At 39.8% G+C, this 18,146-nt stretch overlaps 1 protein-coding gene across 1 annotated transcript; it reads left to right on the forward strand.

Moving 5' to 3' along the window:
* Positions 1–1,164: 1,164 nt before the first annotated feature.
* On the forward strand, positions 1,165–9,049 carry POLR1D (protein). The gene is made up of 3 exons (XM_014052157.2): positions 1,165–1,322; positions 4,860–4,934; positions 8,147–9,049. Exons 1-3 carry the CDS (start codon positions 1,297–1,299, stop codon positions 8,433–8,435), a joined length of 390 nt encoding a protein of 129 aa, XP_013907632.2. The 5' UTR covers positions 1,165–1,296; the 3' UTR covers positions 8,436–9,049.
* The last annotated feature ends 9,097 nt before the right edge of the window (positions 9,050–18,146 follow it).

Raw genomic sequence — 18,146 nt, forward strand, 5'->3', positions numbered from 1 at the left:
ATCCTAGGAAATATTGAAAAGGCAGAATATTTCTCTGGATGTGAAAAGAAAGAAACATGTTTTAAAAGACAGAATAGCTTCCTGCCCATCCCCACTTTGTCAATGGGCCACTAAGAAGGCCAAGCTAGTCCCTTTACATAATAAAGACTTCTCCACTTCAGCTCCAGGGGATGGGATTAAGGCATGATAATATTGGCCCCTTTACTCAACTGACCACATGGCATCTGAAAAGTCAACCAAACCTGGATTCAAAACGCAGCCTAGAGAGTTGTCCCTGCATGGCCCCATGGGAGTCTGACAACCAATCAGAATACAAGCTCAAGATCAGAGGCCAGAGAGGGCATAAAGCCAGGGACTCAGCATCTCAGTTTCCCTTCTCTTCTCCACCAACATTGACGCATGTGATCACATTTTCTGTTCAGGACTCAAGCCCTGTGGTCCTGTCCACCATTAAAACCATCTTTCCAAGCAGCCTCCATGTCTCCAGTGTCTTTTTCCCCACTTGGAGCCAAACCCAGAAGGACAATTCTTCCAACAGAAGGAAATATATTGATATGTATATGTATTATCGATCTGATTTGTATGTGTATGTCCATGTCCATGCCCATGTCCATGTATATGTTATGTCTATCCCAAAGGTGTTTTTTCCCCCCAAGAGACAACTGGTCTTTCTGATTTTTCTTTTCAAGTTACCTTTTTAAAAAAAGCACCCTTGGGACAACCATGAGCTGGATGACTGAGAATCTCCCTAGACATACTTATGTCTATTTATCTCTCTCTCTGTGTATAAATATCTAGGATATGTTTGTATACGATTTAGCTATTTGCTGTGTGTGTTTAAATCTCCATCCATCCCATATACGGTACGTGTATACGCGCACCCACAATTCTACTACAATTCTATGCAAGTACGGCAGAGAAACAAGTTGCGTTAAGATAAGGAGAGCCTATTTCAGATCAAAACTTCCATCCGCAGATAGGACTACCGCACGTTCCAGCAGCATCTGCAATCCCCTTCCGCAGGATTCCAGTCAGCGTTAAGCCCCGCCCCTGCAGCAGCTGCCCCGCCCCCTCCCCACTTCCTCAGAGGAGCCGCTTCGGATCAGCCGGAGGGTCAGCTATGCCGGGGAGGGCGGGACTGAGGGCTGCCTGAGCCCCGCCCCCTTCGGTGTCTCGCGAGCGGCTGTTGGTGCTCGTCGCCCGCGCGCTCGCGAAGCTGCCGCTGCGCTTCCGGCAAGAGGAGCAAGATGGAGGCGGTGAAAGCTTGAGCGCGGCTCTCCTCGACTGCTGCCCGCCATGGCGGACGATGCTGAGTTGGAGAGGTAAGATTGGAAAGCGGCGGGAAGACGGAAAGCGCTAATGCCCCCTTGCCATGCCCGCCGGCTAAGTGCCAAGCAGAGCGCGAGCCGGCACCCTTCTCTAACCTGGTGCCGGCCTGATGACTGGGAGGACAAATTCCACCATCCCCCAACCAGGCCAAGGGATTATAGGAATTGTACCCCGGCTTCACGGGCACCCGATTATCCTGGAGCGGTGGCAGGGTCTGTTTTATTAGAATACAATAGAACAACAGAGTTGGAAGGGACCTTGGAGGTCTTCTAGCCCAACCCCCTGCTTAGGCAGGAAACCCTACACCTACACTTCAGACAAATGGTTATTTAGCATCTTAAAAACGTCCCGTGTTGGAGCATTCACAACTTCTGGAGGCAAGTTCTTCCACTGATTAGTTGTTCTATTACTCAATAAGTGATCCTGCCTCACTTGACTAACCGTCTAGTTGTGGGCTGGTCAAAGGCTTCCCAGAATTAAGGCTGCAGGTCATCAGGGAATTGCAGCCTAGAACAGTTTTTGACCCAGGATTTTTGCTTGAGGCCTCGAGCAATTGCCTAGCCTTAACTCTGGGATCAAATTCCTGGTGTTCTCTCCTGTCCATATAGAAATATTGAGTCCTAAGAGGAAGTGAAAGATTAAAGTGGTGCTTTTTAAAAAAAAAATACTGTTCCTAAAATAAGAGAGGGGGTATGATGCCACTTTTTATAGAAGAATAGAATAGAATTCAATTCTTTATTGGCCAAGTGTGATTGGACACACAAGGAATTTGTCTTTAGTGCATATGCTTTCAGTGTACATAAGGAGAATAAAATACATGCATCAAGAATAAAAAGATACAACATTTGGGGATAGTCAGGGTTACTAATAAGCTATCAAATCGTTCTAGGAAACAAATAAAACAATATAAATTGAAAGATTCCTGTTAGTTTGCAGTGACTAATTGATAAAACAGTTACAAAGTCTAAACTGAATTATTCCAATTCTATCCCTCTAACTATGCTGCAAATGTAGAGCTATTTATAGGAAATAATACGGAGAATCAGGAATTGGGACAGCTATTTAATGTGTTTGCAGTTGATTATAAATGTGATTGATAGATTGAGAAGATAAAGTCCTGGGGATTATTTTTCATATTATTGATGCTACAAATCCAACACTGTACAACTTGCAGAATTATAAACAATTAATACATCTAGTGCCAAAAAGGTTTTGGACTCACAAGATATAAGACAATCAGATTTTGCCAAAAGGAGAAAGCAAATCTATTGTGTAAAATGTTTACAGCTTTAAATAGGAACATGCAAACAATGTTGTAGGAAATAGCTGACAGAGAACTTCAGATCGGGATCAAACAAGAAAAATTAAACAAAAAAAATTCCAAAATAACATACAAGACTATAATAGAGCATTTGCCATATACAGACAAGAGTTCCAAATGAGTGTTGCCAATATCCAGCAATTGTAAAGAAAATTTGTATTTGTCATTCATATAAAATATTTTGTGGTGTACTTCAAACATAACAATCCCAATTCTTTAATTGACATAGAAAAGAGGGGGGGGGAGAGAAGACATAATGTCTTAGAAAACAAATCCAGCACAGATTTTATGTAGAGTAGTATTTACCTATTGCTACAGAAATAACATTTTAAACAAGGATCTTCCACTTCCTTTAACCTGATGGTCCTTTTTTCTTGAGATTCTATATGCCATGGTTGTCAATAGATGGATTCATAAAGACTGCCAAGTATGACCTTGATCAATTGTAACTTGCAGGTGTTTTAGTAAGAGAAAAGGTGGAGAATAGTGCAATTCTTTTGGTTGTGCTTATGTCACATGTTTGCTAATGTAAGGTGCAATATGAGTCAAAGTTGCCACATATTTACTGGTATGCCCCAAGTGTAGCTAAAGCCCAGTTTTATTTAAACCATACTCTATGCGTCCTGGTATCTGGTATCTAAAGAGCCACCTTGTAAGCCAACATGCTGTTTCCTGTATCCCATCAACAATTAGTTGCATGTGTTGGACTGATATACTCAAGATACAGTATTGGCAAGTAGTATAACTCCAGTGTGATCCATTTAGAGCTAGAGAACAGTTGACTAGGAAGGAAAGAATAAAGGAGCTGAATGTTAACATAGTCTGAAATGCTTTTTTGTTCTCAAAACCCTCATTCTATTTTGCAGACTACTTTAACTCTTAAAAGAGATAAATGGGTTTATAAATGGTGGCATACACATTAACGATCATAGTTCTCTTATAAAATATCTCTGTATATTAAAGCATGCAAGGAGGTATTTTTCCTCTTGAGATCAGAAGATACAAGTCTTTTTTTGAAGGCCTTTTTATTCCTGTGACATTTTTGGAAGGCTGAAAAACTAGGTATAGTAGATAAAGGGCAGGGGTCAAGACACACCTTTTTGTTTAGCCTCTTGTTTATACCAAAATCAATTTAAAACTTTTTGTTGTAATTGACAGAAATGCCTCAGCCCTAATGTTAAGATAACAATTAAACGATTAAAGCTTCCACCAACATCTAGAACAATCTAGATTAAAATCAATTTTCCACAATTAATTAGCATTAAGATCGGGATTAGAAAAAGAGAGCAAAGGATTCAGATGGCTGATAAATTAGGTAGCAAGTAAAGTAAGGTGTGTATGGTGACTCCACCTTCCATATTACAGGTGAATGTTGTATCAGTGCCTAGAGAGCTGTGAGAAAGATAGATATATTCTTGCAAATAAAACTTAGTGATCAGCATTGCAACTTCCCACTTAAAAATAGACTATAAAAAGTTAGATACTTTAAGGAGATGTACTTGGGTTATCTTATCTTGTGGGTACCTTATCCCCAGCCTATAAAGTTACATTAAGGATAAGTAGTGTAAGTGGAATAAAAGTTTATGCTATAATTCTAATTAATCCACGCAAAAACCCAATATTGGGCAAATTATTCATGATCACAATATATTACCATTTCCAATCTGTCTGTTGGTTGAGATTTTAACCAATTTCATTAAAATTAAAACGTTTTCCCCCAATTTATAATTGTATCCCCTTCTCCTGAATAGCTCTATGTATCAAGTGGAGGAAAAATCTGAGTAGGGGCATCTCAAATGAGATAAAAGAAATCTGAACGTATCTTTACATCCTTATATTTCCACCACAAAAGCTCTGCGAGGGGAGTTTGACCTGAGAAAGAATGAGAAAGTTACCCATTTGGTTTCTGTGCCTAAGGGAGGATTAAAGTTTTAGGCTGCTTATAGATTGGCACCTGATCATATACCTAACTGGCTCTCTAGACTCTCTAGATAAATACCATACGTGTCTGTCCAGTGATTCAAGGGATTTAGAACATGAAAGATAATTATTTGCAATCTGAATTTAATTATTATAGTTTGATTTTGATTTAGGGACTGCAGTTTGAGTGAATTGTAATGATCTGCATTACTGTTGGATGAAAGAAACATATTCACATACCAAAGGTTTTGGAAGATATATTAAATTAATATTTATTCTTAATATTTAGGAAGGCAGTGGAAGAGCTATTGACAGAAGCTAAGCGTGGGAAAACCAGAGCAGAAACAATGGGGCCCATGGGCTGGTAAGTTCTTCAAACTAAATATAGTAATGTATATATCCATCCTAAACACTGCAATTTCAAATGTGCCTTAATAAATAAGTCTCACTAGGGACTAAAGTAAGAATGCATAGTGAGCATTGTCATGTAAATTCTTCACCAGTGGATTAAAATATAGTATTTTTTGTTGGTAAGTAGACACATAATTAAGAATAAGAATTAGTTTCTTTTATGTGAAGTCTTTCTTGTTTGAAAATGATGTTGCTCATTGTCTATTGTATTCAGCTGCATATAATCTAGCTGTATTTGTCTTAAACATTTGAACGCATTTTCTGGTAAAATATTTCTCTAGAATGTTTCTATATTTCTAAAATGAAAGCAGAGATATATGAATGTCCACTTGAATGCTATATAGCCATGATGGCGAACCTATGGCACACGGAACCATTTGTCCGGACATGCGAGGCGTTGCACTGTCAGCTCGCCAGCACACATGCGCACGCTGGCCAGCTGACTTCGGCCTTCTTTTGAGGCCATTTTTCGCCCTCCGGAGGCTTCAGGAGCTTCCAGCCCTACGGGCAAACCAGAAATTCGGGAACATACTTCTGGGTTGCTCATAGGGCCGGTTTTAGCCCTCCGGAGCCTTCAGGGGCCTTCCAGAGGCTTCCCTGAATGCTCCAGAGGGCAAAAAACAAACCTATGAGCAAACCAGAAGTCACTTCCAGGTTGCTCGTAGAGTCGTTTTTTTGCCCTCCGGAGCCTTCAGGGAAGCCTCTGGAAGGCTCCGGAAAGCTAAAACCAGCCCTATGAACAAACCGGAAGTCTGTTCCCGAACTTCCAGTTTGCCCATAGGGCCGGTTTTTCGTGCTCCAGAGGCTTCAGGGAAGCTCCTGAACCCTCCGGAGGGCCTCGGTGGGGGAGCCTGTTTTCGCCCTCCCCAGGCTCCTATAAAGCCTCTGAAGCCTGTGGTGGGCAAAAAAGGCACACCCAAAATGGGAGGGAGCTCTGGTAGTGCGCGCATTCACGCACGGGTCTTGCGCATAGCATTATGGGTGTGGCACGCCTGTACACTGCCCCCCCCTTTTGGCCCGCAAGTCACAAAAGGTTCGCCATTACTGCTATATAGAAAGAAAAAGAAGGGAATGTATCTAAATAATTCCATTCTTCCTGTTTCAAGTGGTCTCACTTGGCCACCTATCAGAAGCTCTTATGTTTATAATGGAAGTAGATGATACTGGTATCCTGGAGATTCCAGTAACACTGTTATTCTTGGATGAGTTTATGGCATGTGATTGCAAGGGTAGAAACAATTTTATTAAGACTTTCTCAGGATGCTGCTAGCTCTTTGTTTCTTCAGTTAAGTAATAGACTCGTATCCAGTGAAAACTCCTTGTAGCTACTGTGGGATTGATGAGCTGTAAAAACGGGTTTTACTGGATGCCCTAATTTTATCACATCAAAATACTCAGGTAATTAATCCTACATTCTTGGAATCCTTAGTTGCACCATAATAATCAGCAGGACATGATATGATTGCCATTTTAGTACTTGAAAATAAATCACATGAAATTGTCACATTCTGTCAACTCGCTATGGTTGCATAGTCAACAAATAAGCGAATAGCTCACAACAAGAAGGGGTCCTCTTTCTGAACTCAGATAATTGGAATACTTGTGATGTCTTTTATCAAGAAAGAAGAATTTAAGTAAAAGGAGCCAATAAGTCTATTTTTTCCATCTAGCGCTAGTTAATATTTTTGGCACCATGGGGAAATAGAAGATATTCCCTCTCTGAAAATAGTAATTTTGTCTGATAATAGCCTGTTTGAGATTTTTAATACCGTGTTTCCCAGAAAATACGACCTGTCCTGAAACTAAAGCCTTGCCACATTTTTTGTGTGGGCAAAAATATAAGCCCACCCCTGAAAATAAACCCCCTGCACAACCCCCCTCCTCCGGCCAGGCAGAGTACCGCTTACCGACATAGCGGTATCCTGAAGGCGTCAAGCCGCAGGAGCCGGGGAGGAGAAAGGCGCTCACATTGCTTGGCGCCTTCGGGATACCGCTAGGTTTGGGAGTGGCATTCTTCCTGGCCGGAGGGGGGAATTGCTGGGCGGCTGCTTCCTTGCGAACTGGCATTCGCGCCATTCACTGACCTAGGGGGTATCACTAAGGCGCCAAGCCACATGGCGCTCTGCCCGCTCCCCAGCTCCGGCGGCTTGGCACATTAGGGATACTCGCTAGGTTAGTGCATGGAGCTCTGCCCGGCTGGAGAAGGGGGTTGTGCGAGCACCTGTTCTGCCTCCAGCAGGTATGCCTCCTATCCTCAACATGTCTGGGCCCAGCTCTCCTTGCAACAGCTGCCGCCGCCATGCTCCAAGCATAACATCTTCTCCAGTTCCAAACTCCAAAACCTGGCTGCCGAGTCTTCCAGCAGCGGCTGCTCTAGGAGTACACTCTATGGTTGTTGGGTTGCTCTAGAGTTGCCAGGCTTGGTCACCTCATGGCTGCTTCGCCCCTGAGGCTGTGCCTGGTTCTTCAGGAGCCAGTTCGCAAGGGAGCAGCCGCCCAGCAACCCCAAAACAATAAGCCCTCCCCTATAATAAGCCCAAGGCCATATTTTGTAAGTAAAAAGAAAATAAGACCCTGTCGTATTTTCGGGGAAACATGGTAGTTGTGACATATTTGTCACTTATTTCTGAAATAATATTGTTTTGCAATTATTTTAATTTCAATTTTGGTAATTAATTTCATAATGTCTAAGAATGAATTACGTACCAAATATTAGAAAAATAAATGGTTTATAAGAATGTTTTGGGTATAGCTGAATAGCTAAAGCATGTCAGATTTAAATTCCTTGTTTGAGTATAGCCGAAGAAAAACTGTTACATCTTTTACAGTAAAGCACAAAGGTTTATGTCATAACAAATTTATTGTTGCAAATGCTTCTATTAGAATTTATTTTGTCACATGAATAACTATAATTACATTTGTAACAGATGCGCAGATGTCACTAGATATTCTATAACTTTTAATGAAGAAATTGAGTCTTTGATTTTGGGAAGGGGGGGCAACCCTGTAATGTCTTGACTGTTTCTTTCTGTACTTCAAGTCTACACTAGGTGGCATACAAGGAAAGCCAAAAAAAATTAGCTGTAGTACCCATTTTGTATGTTTATAATGTTTAATTTTTGTGCATTTTGGATATTATATTACTGCTTTTTGATACTTTCGCAGGATGAAGTGCCCCCTTGCCAGTACAAATAAAAGATTTCTCATGAATACTCTTAAGAACACATTGCACTCACCTAAAGAGCAAGACCAAGAACAGGAACTTCAAGAAGAAAATAAGGAATCTGAGCCAAGTCAGAGCAGGGAAGAAACCAAACCAAAGAGACACAGACTGCATCCTTACAAACCTAGTTTTCGGTCTAGGAGACGAGTCAGCTACTCTCCTCCTAGGCACAGGCACAAGCACAGGAACCAGAACACAAAGGACAAGGATGAAAAGCGATCCAGCAAATAATGAAAAAAAACATTATGTCGAAGAATATAATTAAGGTATTAACTCTGGGGAAATGTTCATTTAATTTTGATTTGAAAGTATTGCTCAGTACAAATATCTGTTGTAACAGTTTAAAGTTGAGTCCTTATGTACCTAAAAAATGATTCTGTGCTTCCTTTCTGTTACTATACCACCCCAAATTAAATTTTGATGATTGTGAAGACTTTTGTGCTCAGATATTTTGGAAATTATCTCTTAGACCACGTGTGGGGCAGCTGTCTATATTTCTTCACTGCCTAGAGAATGGATTTCTGTTTGATGTTGATCAGAATCATAGAGAAGGAACCTCTCCCACTGACTCCAGTGCAGTAAGAAATGATCTTTTCCTGCTATATAGTACAATATGTAAATACACTTTGTAACGCTGTTCAGAAAAGTTCCTAATACAATTTTAATTTATGTTTTGTTCTTAGATATGGATCTTGATAATTCTCTAGGCCATCACTTTATTCAACTTGAATATATTTAACGTAGTTTTCATTTAAAAAAAGATTTACATGGTATCTAAACATTATAAATTGTTTAGCTTGAGTTAATTAAATAAAAGAGCTTCCCTGTGGGGACATGGAACTCTGGGTGAAAAATATCTGTCTATTCATTTCATAAAAAAATTATGTATGGATTTACTTTTCCCAACACCAACGTGAATAAGTTCTCTTTTGACTCAAATGTCTGAATTCATAATTTTTTTCCTGATCGTAAAGTTTTTTGAATTCATCTACTTAAAAATGATGTGCATTTCAATGCTAATAAATGCAATGAAGCATTTTTTTCTGTATTGAGAATTAAAATTGTATCTCAGGAGTACTATTTTTAAAATTCTGAATATGTAAATTGCAGAAGGCTGTTCAACATTGGCAATTGCAATTTCTACAGTTGAGTCAAACTCTGTGATTTTCTTATTATATAATGGATACTTTATTATATTTCAAGTATTTTTCCTGCAAATAATGAAATTAGATAGTAATTGGTCAGTGACAATCATTCTTGAAATAAAAGTGAAAATATCCTCAGCTATCTGCAGGTACCATACTGGTTTCAGCATATATTTGTGTCTGTTCCATTTAAAATTCACATCCATTCAGCATAATAGTATAAATCCACCTTCAGTTTTACTGATAACACAGCATGAATAGTAAATAACTGATAAACTCAAAAATCAAACATTCTTTATTAGAGAAGAATGGACAGTTGGAAAAAAACCCTGATTGAGATATAAAATACAAGGTTGATGAAGTGAAATGATAATTACAAACTGCTAACATTTGCCAGGCCTTTTAAACTGCAGTTCAGAACAGCTAAAAACAAGAGGACAGATTCTGGTTCTGGTGGAAATTGATAAAATAAGAATAAGAAAAGTATGTAGGAGAAACTAATCATTATGTAATGCAGTAATTGATAGTTCAGATGCTGGCAGATTACAGAGAGAAGGGTAAGCATCAGTCAAGATGCTAAAACCACTACAAATGTTAAATCACAAAGCTTGCTAGTATCAAATGTGCTGTACGCTTAGTACTGCCTATTGGTAGATGTGCCAAGTAACCATTCTACGAATCAGCTACCGTAAGTGCCCAAGAATTGAAAGATCCCTTCCTCAATTGTCTTCTCAACTGACACAATATTCCACAATAAGCTTCATTAAAATATTCTGGTCAGAGCCCAACACTTGAGGTTATAAAATAAGAGATAACAAGTATTTTGTATGTGTGGTGTGTAAAAGTAGCCTATTCCTTATCTTGCTACCCTATTTTATTTGCTGCTTTAGCACGTGCTAGCATAAACCCTTTTCAAAAAATAGCTAAAAATCATATTCTGAAACCATTTCTTAATATCGGGATAGGTTTCTTTCAGTTTACATACAATTACCTTCCTTGCCATGTCCATGACTTGGAGGAGGAGAAGCCCGAGGTTTTCATGAAATGGCAGATTCTATGTTTTAGGAATATATTTCACCATCATGTTTATAAGTTTATGATATTATTAACAAGTCATTTGAAATAAAAGCTAAAATTAGACAAAACCAAATATCAGTTAAAACATCTTAAAGTTACTTATGCCAGCACAAAAAATATCTGATATCCAGCCTTTAAAAAAAATCAATTGAAGCATTCAATAGATAAAAATAAGAATTTCTGTTAAAGAATTTTATTGTTAAATTAAGGAAAATATGTTTTAACTTCTTAAAGACTGGGCCCAATTATTTTCCAATTTTGTATATTCCATTTCACATAATATTAATTTTTATTCAGCTTTTTAATTCCTTATACAATTGGATTATTGATTTCAAATCAAAAGCTGCATTTCTTACATATCCTAATATTACAGATATTTTGAAGGTTGCCAAAATATACATGCCATACTGTTTAATCACTACATGTTTCAATTGTATATATTGTCAGGTGAAATATTGTAAATACATCATATTCATAGTGCGGCCTCTGAAAGTTTTCAAAACAGCCATTTTAGATCAACTGATATAAGGAACTGCTTTAATACTTCCCTGCCTCTCACAGTAAATCAATGATGGAATCAAAACAACATTACAATTTAGGTAGAATTGCACTGAGAATGGAACAAGCTATTAAAGATAAACTAGCTTCATCAACTTGCCATTTTATCTGTTCTCTCCATGTAAACCGATTGAACGTATTTCACAAGATTTGTACTGCAGCAAAGAGCAGAAGAACAGAGAGTCATCAAATATTAGTTCCTTTTTAATTTTCTATCCAGGAAGTCAAACTGCATCGTTGGACAGGTGGTTAAATTCACTGACTCTACAGAAAGGAATACAGCAGGCCTAGTGATATAGTGTTTAAGGAAACGGGGGGTGGGGGGAGAGAGAAATGTGAGGAAACCCTGACAACCTCAGCTGCTTGCTAGCAGAAAAGCAAGTTAATCATGGCAACATTTTTTTTTTGTGGGAGACATGCAGCTGTCAAAGCAATAAGGTAAATGAGTCTTTGCGGCAGAACTCTATAAATAGGGAACTATAGAAGTTTCGTCCTGTTCCTTGGCAAAGCACCGTTTGGGGGGCTGACTGGGTGGTCTTAAGTCCATTGCCACAGTGGCTATGAGGGTTGATACCAATCAAGGCCTCCGCAGCTGAGACCCCTAGTGACCCCCACTAGCGGCTTTTTTTTTTCCTCCTAGGCCCCCCGATTCGCTCATTTGTGATGTGGGGGCTGCTTTTGCTGCTCCTCTATTTATGGGATTACATAAATGAGCCATTAAAAATGTAAATCTTCAGAACAGTTGAAAAAAAAAAGTTGAATAAGGAAGATTTAAACAATCAAGCACGGGGCAGTACAGTACAAGAAACTGCACCCTAACCAGCCGGGCGAGGCCACTATATTGTGGCTGTGGGGACAATGGGAGGTTAAGGGACAGGGTAAGAGAAGAACTGGGGAAAAACAAACTATCTCACCATTGTCGACTGTCACCAGCACCAAGGGGGAAGATTAGGGTTTCGTGGGTTTTCGCCCTTTCTTCTCTTTTTAAAAGCACGTTAGAACAATAATGATGAGCTATTATAAGTGACAAAAGAAGAGCATCTCATCACCCTCCTCCCAGTGCAGGTGTCAATACAATCAAGCTTAAACACAGAGCTGAGTTTGGAAGGGGGAAAAAATGAGGATTATTCCATTTGCCCACAAAGCAGTTTAACTCTTTAGTATCTCTTGAAAGCTATGAATCCCTATTCCCCAGAGATGCAAAAGAAGCAAAGCTATTTCAAGTCTATTCCTCTGTTCATCAACTCAGGAACTGTTGCTCAGGACTTCATAAGTTGAGTTTTCCAGCTTTATAGCTAGCCACCACACACGTGTTGCCTCAATGGATTTCAGCAGCATAGGCTTTCAGAAAAGGGAACGTAGACTTAGGCCAAATCCATTGAGCTTAGTGTGAGTGGCTTGATGTACTGCAGATAAATAAACCCAAATGATACATAGAATACTCTTATGTCCGTGATGGCGAGCCTATGGCACATGTGTCACAGGTGGCACGCGGAGGCCTCTCTACTGGCACCCAAGCCCCAGATGAGCTCCACCAAGCATGCATTGCCAGCCAGCTGATTTTCGGGTCTCTGCAAAACACTACACAAGCCATCGATATATCTAACAGGAACAGGAAGTATCTTACAGGAGCAGGTAGTGGTAAATCCTAGAGAGGTAGAAATACATCACTGAACAATGGAGATGAATGCTAGAGAGGAATAAAGTTGCATACAAGACCGACATAACTCCTATAATAGCACAGGGGGGAAGTGCGGGGTGTGTGATGCCCCCCTACACCCATTTTTGGTCCCAGGAGGATTCAGGAAGGCCTGCTAGGCGCTAAATGGGATGTGGGGGGGTCACGGGTGGCCGTGCACCAGTGGTGGGTTCCGGATGCCATTCCAACTGGTACGGTTAGAAAGGGCCTGGCGGCATCCACAGGGACGAGTGCAGCATGCGTATTACTCCTCCGCGAGCCTTTGTGATGCTCCAGCTGCTCAGCAGAGCGTCGCGCAGGTGCTGTACGCACCATGCGCATGCACAGAAGCGCAGAAGCCTTAAAAGATAGAGGTCGGGCGGGCGGGTGGGCCCTCCGGAGCACCGTATCGGAATGGTATCCAGTGCTTTGGGCAGGCTCCAATACGCCCATACTGGGGCATACTGCCTGCAATCCACCACTGTGTTGCACATTGTATTATGGGTGTGGGCACACACGCTATCATGCCCAGCGCGCACTTTTGACACGCAAAGACAAAAAGGTTAGCCATCACTGCTTTATGTCATAAATGGTGGTCTGCAAATGATAGTGACTGGGTACATTCAGGTAACATGCCAAGCCAAGCTGAAACACATCACATTACAAAGGGGTGTCAAAACTGGCAGCCCGCAGACCAGATGTGTCAAGAGCAGGCCACACTCACCCCAGCTTTGCCAATGGAAAAAATGTCACAAAACCTCATGATGATGCCGTGAGTTTGGCATCCGCACATTAGAGCTTTATACTAAACTCAATAAATGAGATTTGGACTATGCTGATTGGGATAGTATGGAGGTATATTCCTTTATATTTTATCAGTTCCTATCCTCAAATTCCATGTTATGCATGTTCTAGAAATAATTTCTCTAGTTTAATAGTATTTGAATGGGTTTACTCCATAATATGATTGTGCTAATTGTAGTCTTAACCCTAACCCTGTTGAAACATCATTCACCACTTTGTTTTTTAAATGTCTTAGTTTCTTCTGCTATATTTCAAATACAGTGAACTTTCTGTTAGTCCTCCAGAGAAATAGTAGCAGTGGGACTTTTGGGAAATGTCATTATTATCCTGAACAAAATAGACTCATGCCAGTTATTACTTTAAATTTAGATGTTTTTATTTTATACAAAGAAGCCATATTGTCCTCTTAGTAACTTGGCGATATCCGTGCCATATTCTTCAGCAGAATGCTTGATTACATAGGAAATCAAATCTAATTGTTTTGATCTGGTAAACCAAAAGAAGAAAATCCAAAGAAAACATTTCCAAAAAGCACACAAAAACCAAAACAAAAAAATCCTTCTACACACACACACACACACACACACGCACAGGCAATGCTTGAGTTACTATGGCAATCAGAAAATAGCAAAGTCTTTTCTTTTCCCCCCATCTCTGCATGCAGTCACAAACCGCTCTGAATGGCTCACATCTGCAAAAACTTTTAACACGGTCCTCACATAAAGAAAAGGCCCCCCAAAATGGGCATTGACCCGTCTCAAAAAAATGTTGCAAATTTTACATGCAGAGATTGGGGAGAACTGTTGCCATTTTGCACAGGTTATGTCATTAATGTGAACAAAAAAAAAAAAAAAAGCCATAAAAGCAGACAAGAGCTTTTGGCTGTCAAATATTGAGAAGGGAGGGAGGGAATAAAAGTAAATGACAGCTTTAATGCCGACATAAGGAGAAAAGTCAGAGATGGGTGACAGAAAGTTGCCATTCTATGAATGAAGGGGGAATTTTTTTTTCCAAGCACAAAAAACTAGACAAAAGAGTAAAATACAATAAAAACCTAGCTATTGAAAATTACTGAAGAGAAAACCTTCCAAAACCATGGTGCTCAAGACTACAGAACACATGTGAAATCAACATATGGTTCTTTGGAGCAGTCCATCCAAAATATACATAAAAGATCTATTAGTCTTTGACCTTGCAAAATTGTTTTAAATAACAAGAACATGCGGTTTTTTGCTGAGATTGTGTAAGACCTAGTAGTTTGCTGGGCATGGGAAAGGCAACTTTTTCATCTTGTAGAAAGTTTAACACAATTGTGGTAATCTTTAATTCTTTCCTCTCCCACCCACCCCTGATTCGTACAGATTTATTTTATTTAAACCTGTTATGTACAAAAGTCCCACAAGATAACTGGAGCAACGAGAGGGGGGGGAGGGAGGGAGAGAGAGGGAGAGGGGGAGAGAGAGATATGGTTTTGTTGTTATTGTTGTAAAATTTGTTTTTCAAAGAAAACACTGGATATGAATCTAAACCCAGCTTTCCTGGGTTAAATTTTATTTTTTTTCAACATTTAACTCTATGGTATCTAAGCAACCTGGTATCAGTGGAATTTTTTTAAAAAATTCATTTTGTGAGAAAGGCAGAGGAGTCCTAATTTAAATCTTCATTTCTATTAATCTGTGTCCCAACCCACCATAGTTTTCTTGGCATCATTAAAGGATTTTCTGTCTGACATGGATGACTCAACAGTCACAGTCATTTGGGAAAGATTTTAATGTGTAGCAAGGCATTTAAATGGAGTGAACAGCCCACAAAAAGTCCAAAGAAATCCAGTAAAAGTGGGACTGCATTATACATTCATTGACTCTTGTTCTTTTCTTGGGGGAGATGTTCTGTTATGAAGAGAAAGGAACAATGAATGGAAGACAATGGGCTTACCTTATCGAAGTTCATTCATGCAGCCGTTTCAAATACTTTTAACTGCTTGTCAATGGGAATAGCAAGACTCTGAGATTCTAAACATTCTGTCACATTTGTGTACTAACCACTTAAAGTTTTGCTAAAGCTTTTTGACCTAGACTGACTCTTCTTTATCTGGGTCAAAATGCAAGGCAAAGCTATTGTGTTCAGTGGCCTTCATTAAATTCATTGATTTGACCTGTTTTTAAAAGACCTAAAGTCAAATGGGATGGGAAGTTAAGGTTCCCATACAAAACCCTTTTTGGGATAGTTTTTTGCCTTTTTGAACTATGTGTTGTATAGAAAAAGATGTTTGATAGCCATTGGAACTGTGAGTTATATAGAAGGTTATGTAATTTTTCTATGGTTTCCTATGATCTTAACACAGAATGAAAGTTTTTTCTTCAGTGTTCTTCAACAAAAGAGTTGTGCTGTTTTTACATCCACCTACAAAGCACAACTAGCTAAGCACCATTTTCAAGTCAGACGATGGGATTTTCCTGCTTATACCATACAAACATATAGTATGTCATTATAAATATTAACAGGTAGTCCTTGACTTACAACAGTTCATTTAGAATAGAATAGAATAGAATAGAATAGAATTCTTTATTGGCCAAGTGTGATTGGACACAAGGAATTTGTCTTTGGTGCATATGCTTTCAGTGTACATAAAAAGACAAGATACATTCATCAAGAATCATAAGGTACAACACTTAATGATAGTCATAGGGTACAAATAAGCAATAAAATCATATTAGGAAACAATCAATATAAATCCTAAGGATACAAGCAACAAAGTTACAGTCATACAGTCATAAGTGGGAGGAGTTGGGTGATAGGAACGATGATTAATAATAATGTAGATGTAGTAAATAGTTTGACAGTGTTGAGGGAATTATTTGTTTAGCAGAGTGATGGTGTTCGGGGGAAAAATTGTTCTTGTGTCTAGTTGTCTTGGTGTGCAGTGCTCTATAGCGTCGTTTTGAGGGTAGGAATTGAAGCAATTTATGTCCAGGAGGTGAGGGGTCTCCTGGACATAAATTTTTTCAACTCCTACCCTCAAAACGACACTATAGAGCTCTGCACACCAAGACAACTAGACACTAGTGACTGTCCGAAGTTAAAACATGTTGTAAAAGTGACTTATAACCATTTTTCACACTGTTGCAGCATCCCCATGGCCATGTGATCAAAATTCAAGCACTTAGCAACTGACTCATATTTATAACAGTTGCAGTATCCTGGAGTCATAGGATCACATTTTGTCACCGTCTGGCAGGCAAATTCAATGGGGAAGCCAGATTCATTTAACAACTGTGTTACTAACTTAATAACTACAGTGATTCACTTAATAACCGTGGCAAGAAAGGTTGTAAAATGGGGCAAAATTAACTTAACAGTCTTTATTAGCAACATAACTTTTGGGCTCAATTGTGGACATAAGTCGAGGACTAACTGTACCAATAATTGACACCCTTTCTAGATTGTATTCCCTTTGTCCTTGGGCTCCCTTCAGCAGTGTAATAAAAGAGACAACTTAAAGACCAATGCAAAAATAGCATCTTACCATATTTTTTAGAATATAAGACGCACCTTTTTCTCGCCAAAAGAGGGTGAAAATCTGGGTGCATCTTATACACTGAATACAGCATTTTTGGCATACTGAAACCCTGTCCCCTTTGCAAAAATGGCTGTGCAGTAGGTTTGGTAGGCTTCCAGAGTGCTCCTGGAAGCTGTTTTTGCTCGTTTTTGCCCCTCCCATCCCCCAGGAACACTCTACAAGTCTCCCAAAGCTCTGCATGCCCCCCCCCCACACTTTTGAGGCATGCAGAGGGTTTGGGAGGTCTGCAGATTGCAAAACCTTTTTTTAAAATTTACCTCTTCAAAATCATAGTGCGCCTTGTAGTCCGGTGCGTTTTATAATCCCAAAAATACGGTATATGTTAAATAGCTGCATTCACATATCACTTTTAAGCCATGTACTGACTTAGCTGGTTTAAAGGAGACACCCATAGCAGTGGTGGTATTCAATTTTTTTTTACTAACGGTTCTGTAGGTGTGGCATGGCTTGGTGGGCATGTACTGTAAAATCTCCATTTCCACCCCACTCCAGGGGAAGGATACTGCAAAATCCCCATTTCCTTCTTATCAGCTGGGACTCGGGAGGCAGAGAATAGATGGGGGTGGGGCCAATCAGAGGTGGTATTTACCAGTTCTCTGAACTACTCAAAATTTCCACTAGCAGTTCTCCAGAACCGGAGCTTTAAATTGTACCCCAAATCCAAATACAGTTCAGTACAGTTCTTCAAGTAGAGATGTTACCTGGGCATATTGGTCCTGACACAAAAGGCAGAGGCTATTCAGAGCACTGAATGTATCGCTAAAGTACACTCTGCTTGAAACAATGAAGAACATGTTTGTGGGCCTCTTTACTGTCGTCAATAAGTGCTTTTTATTTCTTGTCACAGCTCAAAGCCCTTTGTGAGAGCCTTTCTCTTTAACAGTGACCATACTTCTGTGTGGATAAGCATAGCCTTTATTCACTGCCCATTTCTTCCCACAGCTCAATGAAAAGTCATGCGCACATGACAACAGTTGTTGAAACGACTTGAAGAGCACTTGCCCTTGAAGAGCACCCAGAGGCTTCAACTGGTCCAGAATGCAGCCGCGTGGGTTATCATGGGGGTACCTAGGTGCTCCCATGTTACACCCCTTTTAGGT

Source organism: Thamnophis sirtalis, unplaced genomic scaffold (genome assembly GCF_051295495.1).
Source record: "Thamnophis sirtalis isolate CommonGarterSnake01/CBP01778 unplaced genomic scaffold, rThaSir2_p1.2 scaffold_8, whole genome shotgun sequence".
In the NCBI taxonomy this organism is placed as follows: Eukaryota; Metazoa; Chordata; class Lepidosauria; order Squamata; family Natricidae; genus Thamnophis; species Thamnophis sirtalis.

What these genes read in the sequence shown, in the direction of transcription:
- POLR1D (XM_014052157.2), top strand. Translation starts at nt 1,297, where the DNA reads ATGGCGGACGATGCTGAGTTGGAGAG. An exon ending in GACGATGCTGAGTTGGAGAG is followed by an intron (nt 1,323 to 4,859) that starts GTAAGATTGGAA and finishes CTTAATATTTAG; the next exon opens with GAAGGCAGTGGAAGAGCTAT. An exon ending in ACAATGGGGCCCATGGGCTG is followed by an intron (nt 4,935 to 8,146) that starts GTAAGTTCTTCA and finishes ATACTTTCGCAG; the next exon opens with GATGAAGTGCCCCCTTGCCA.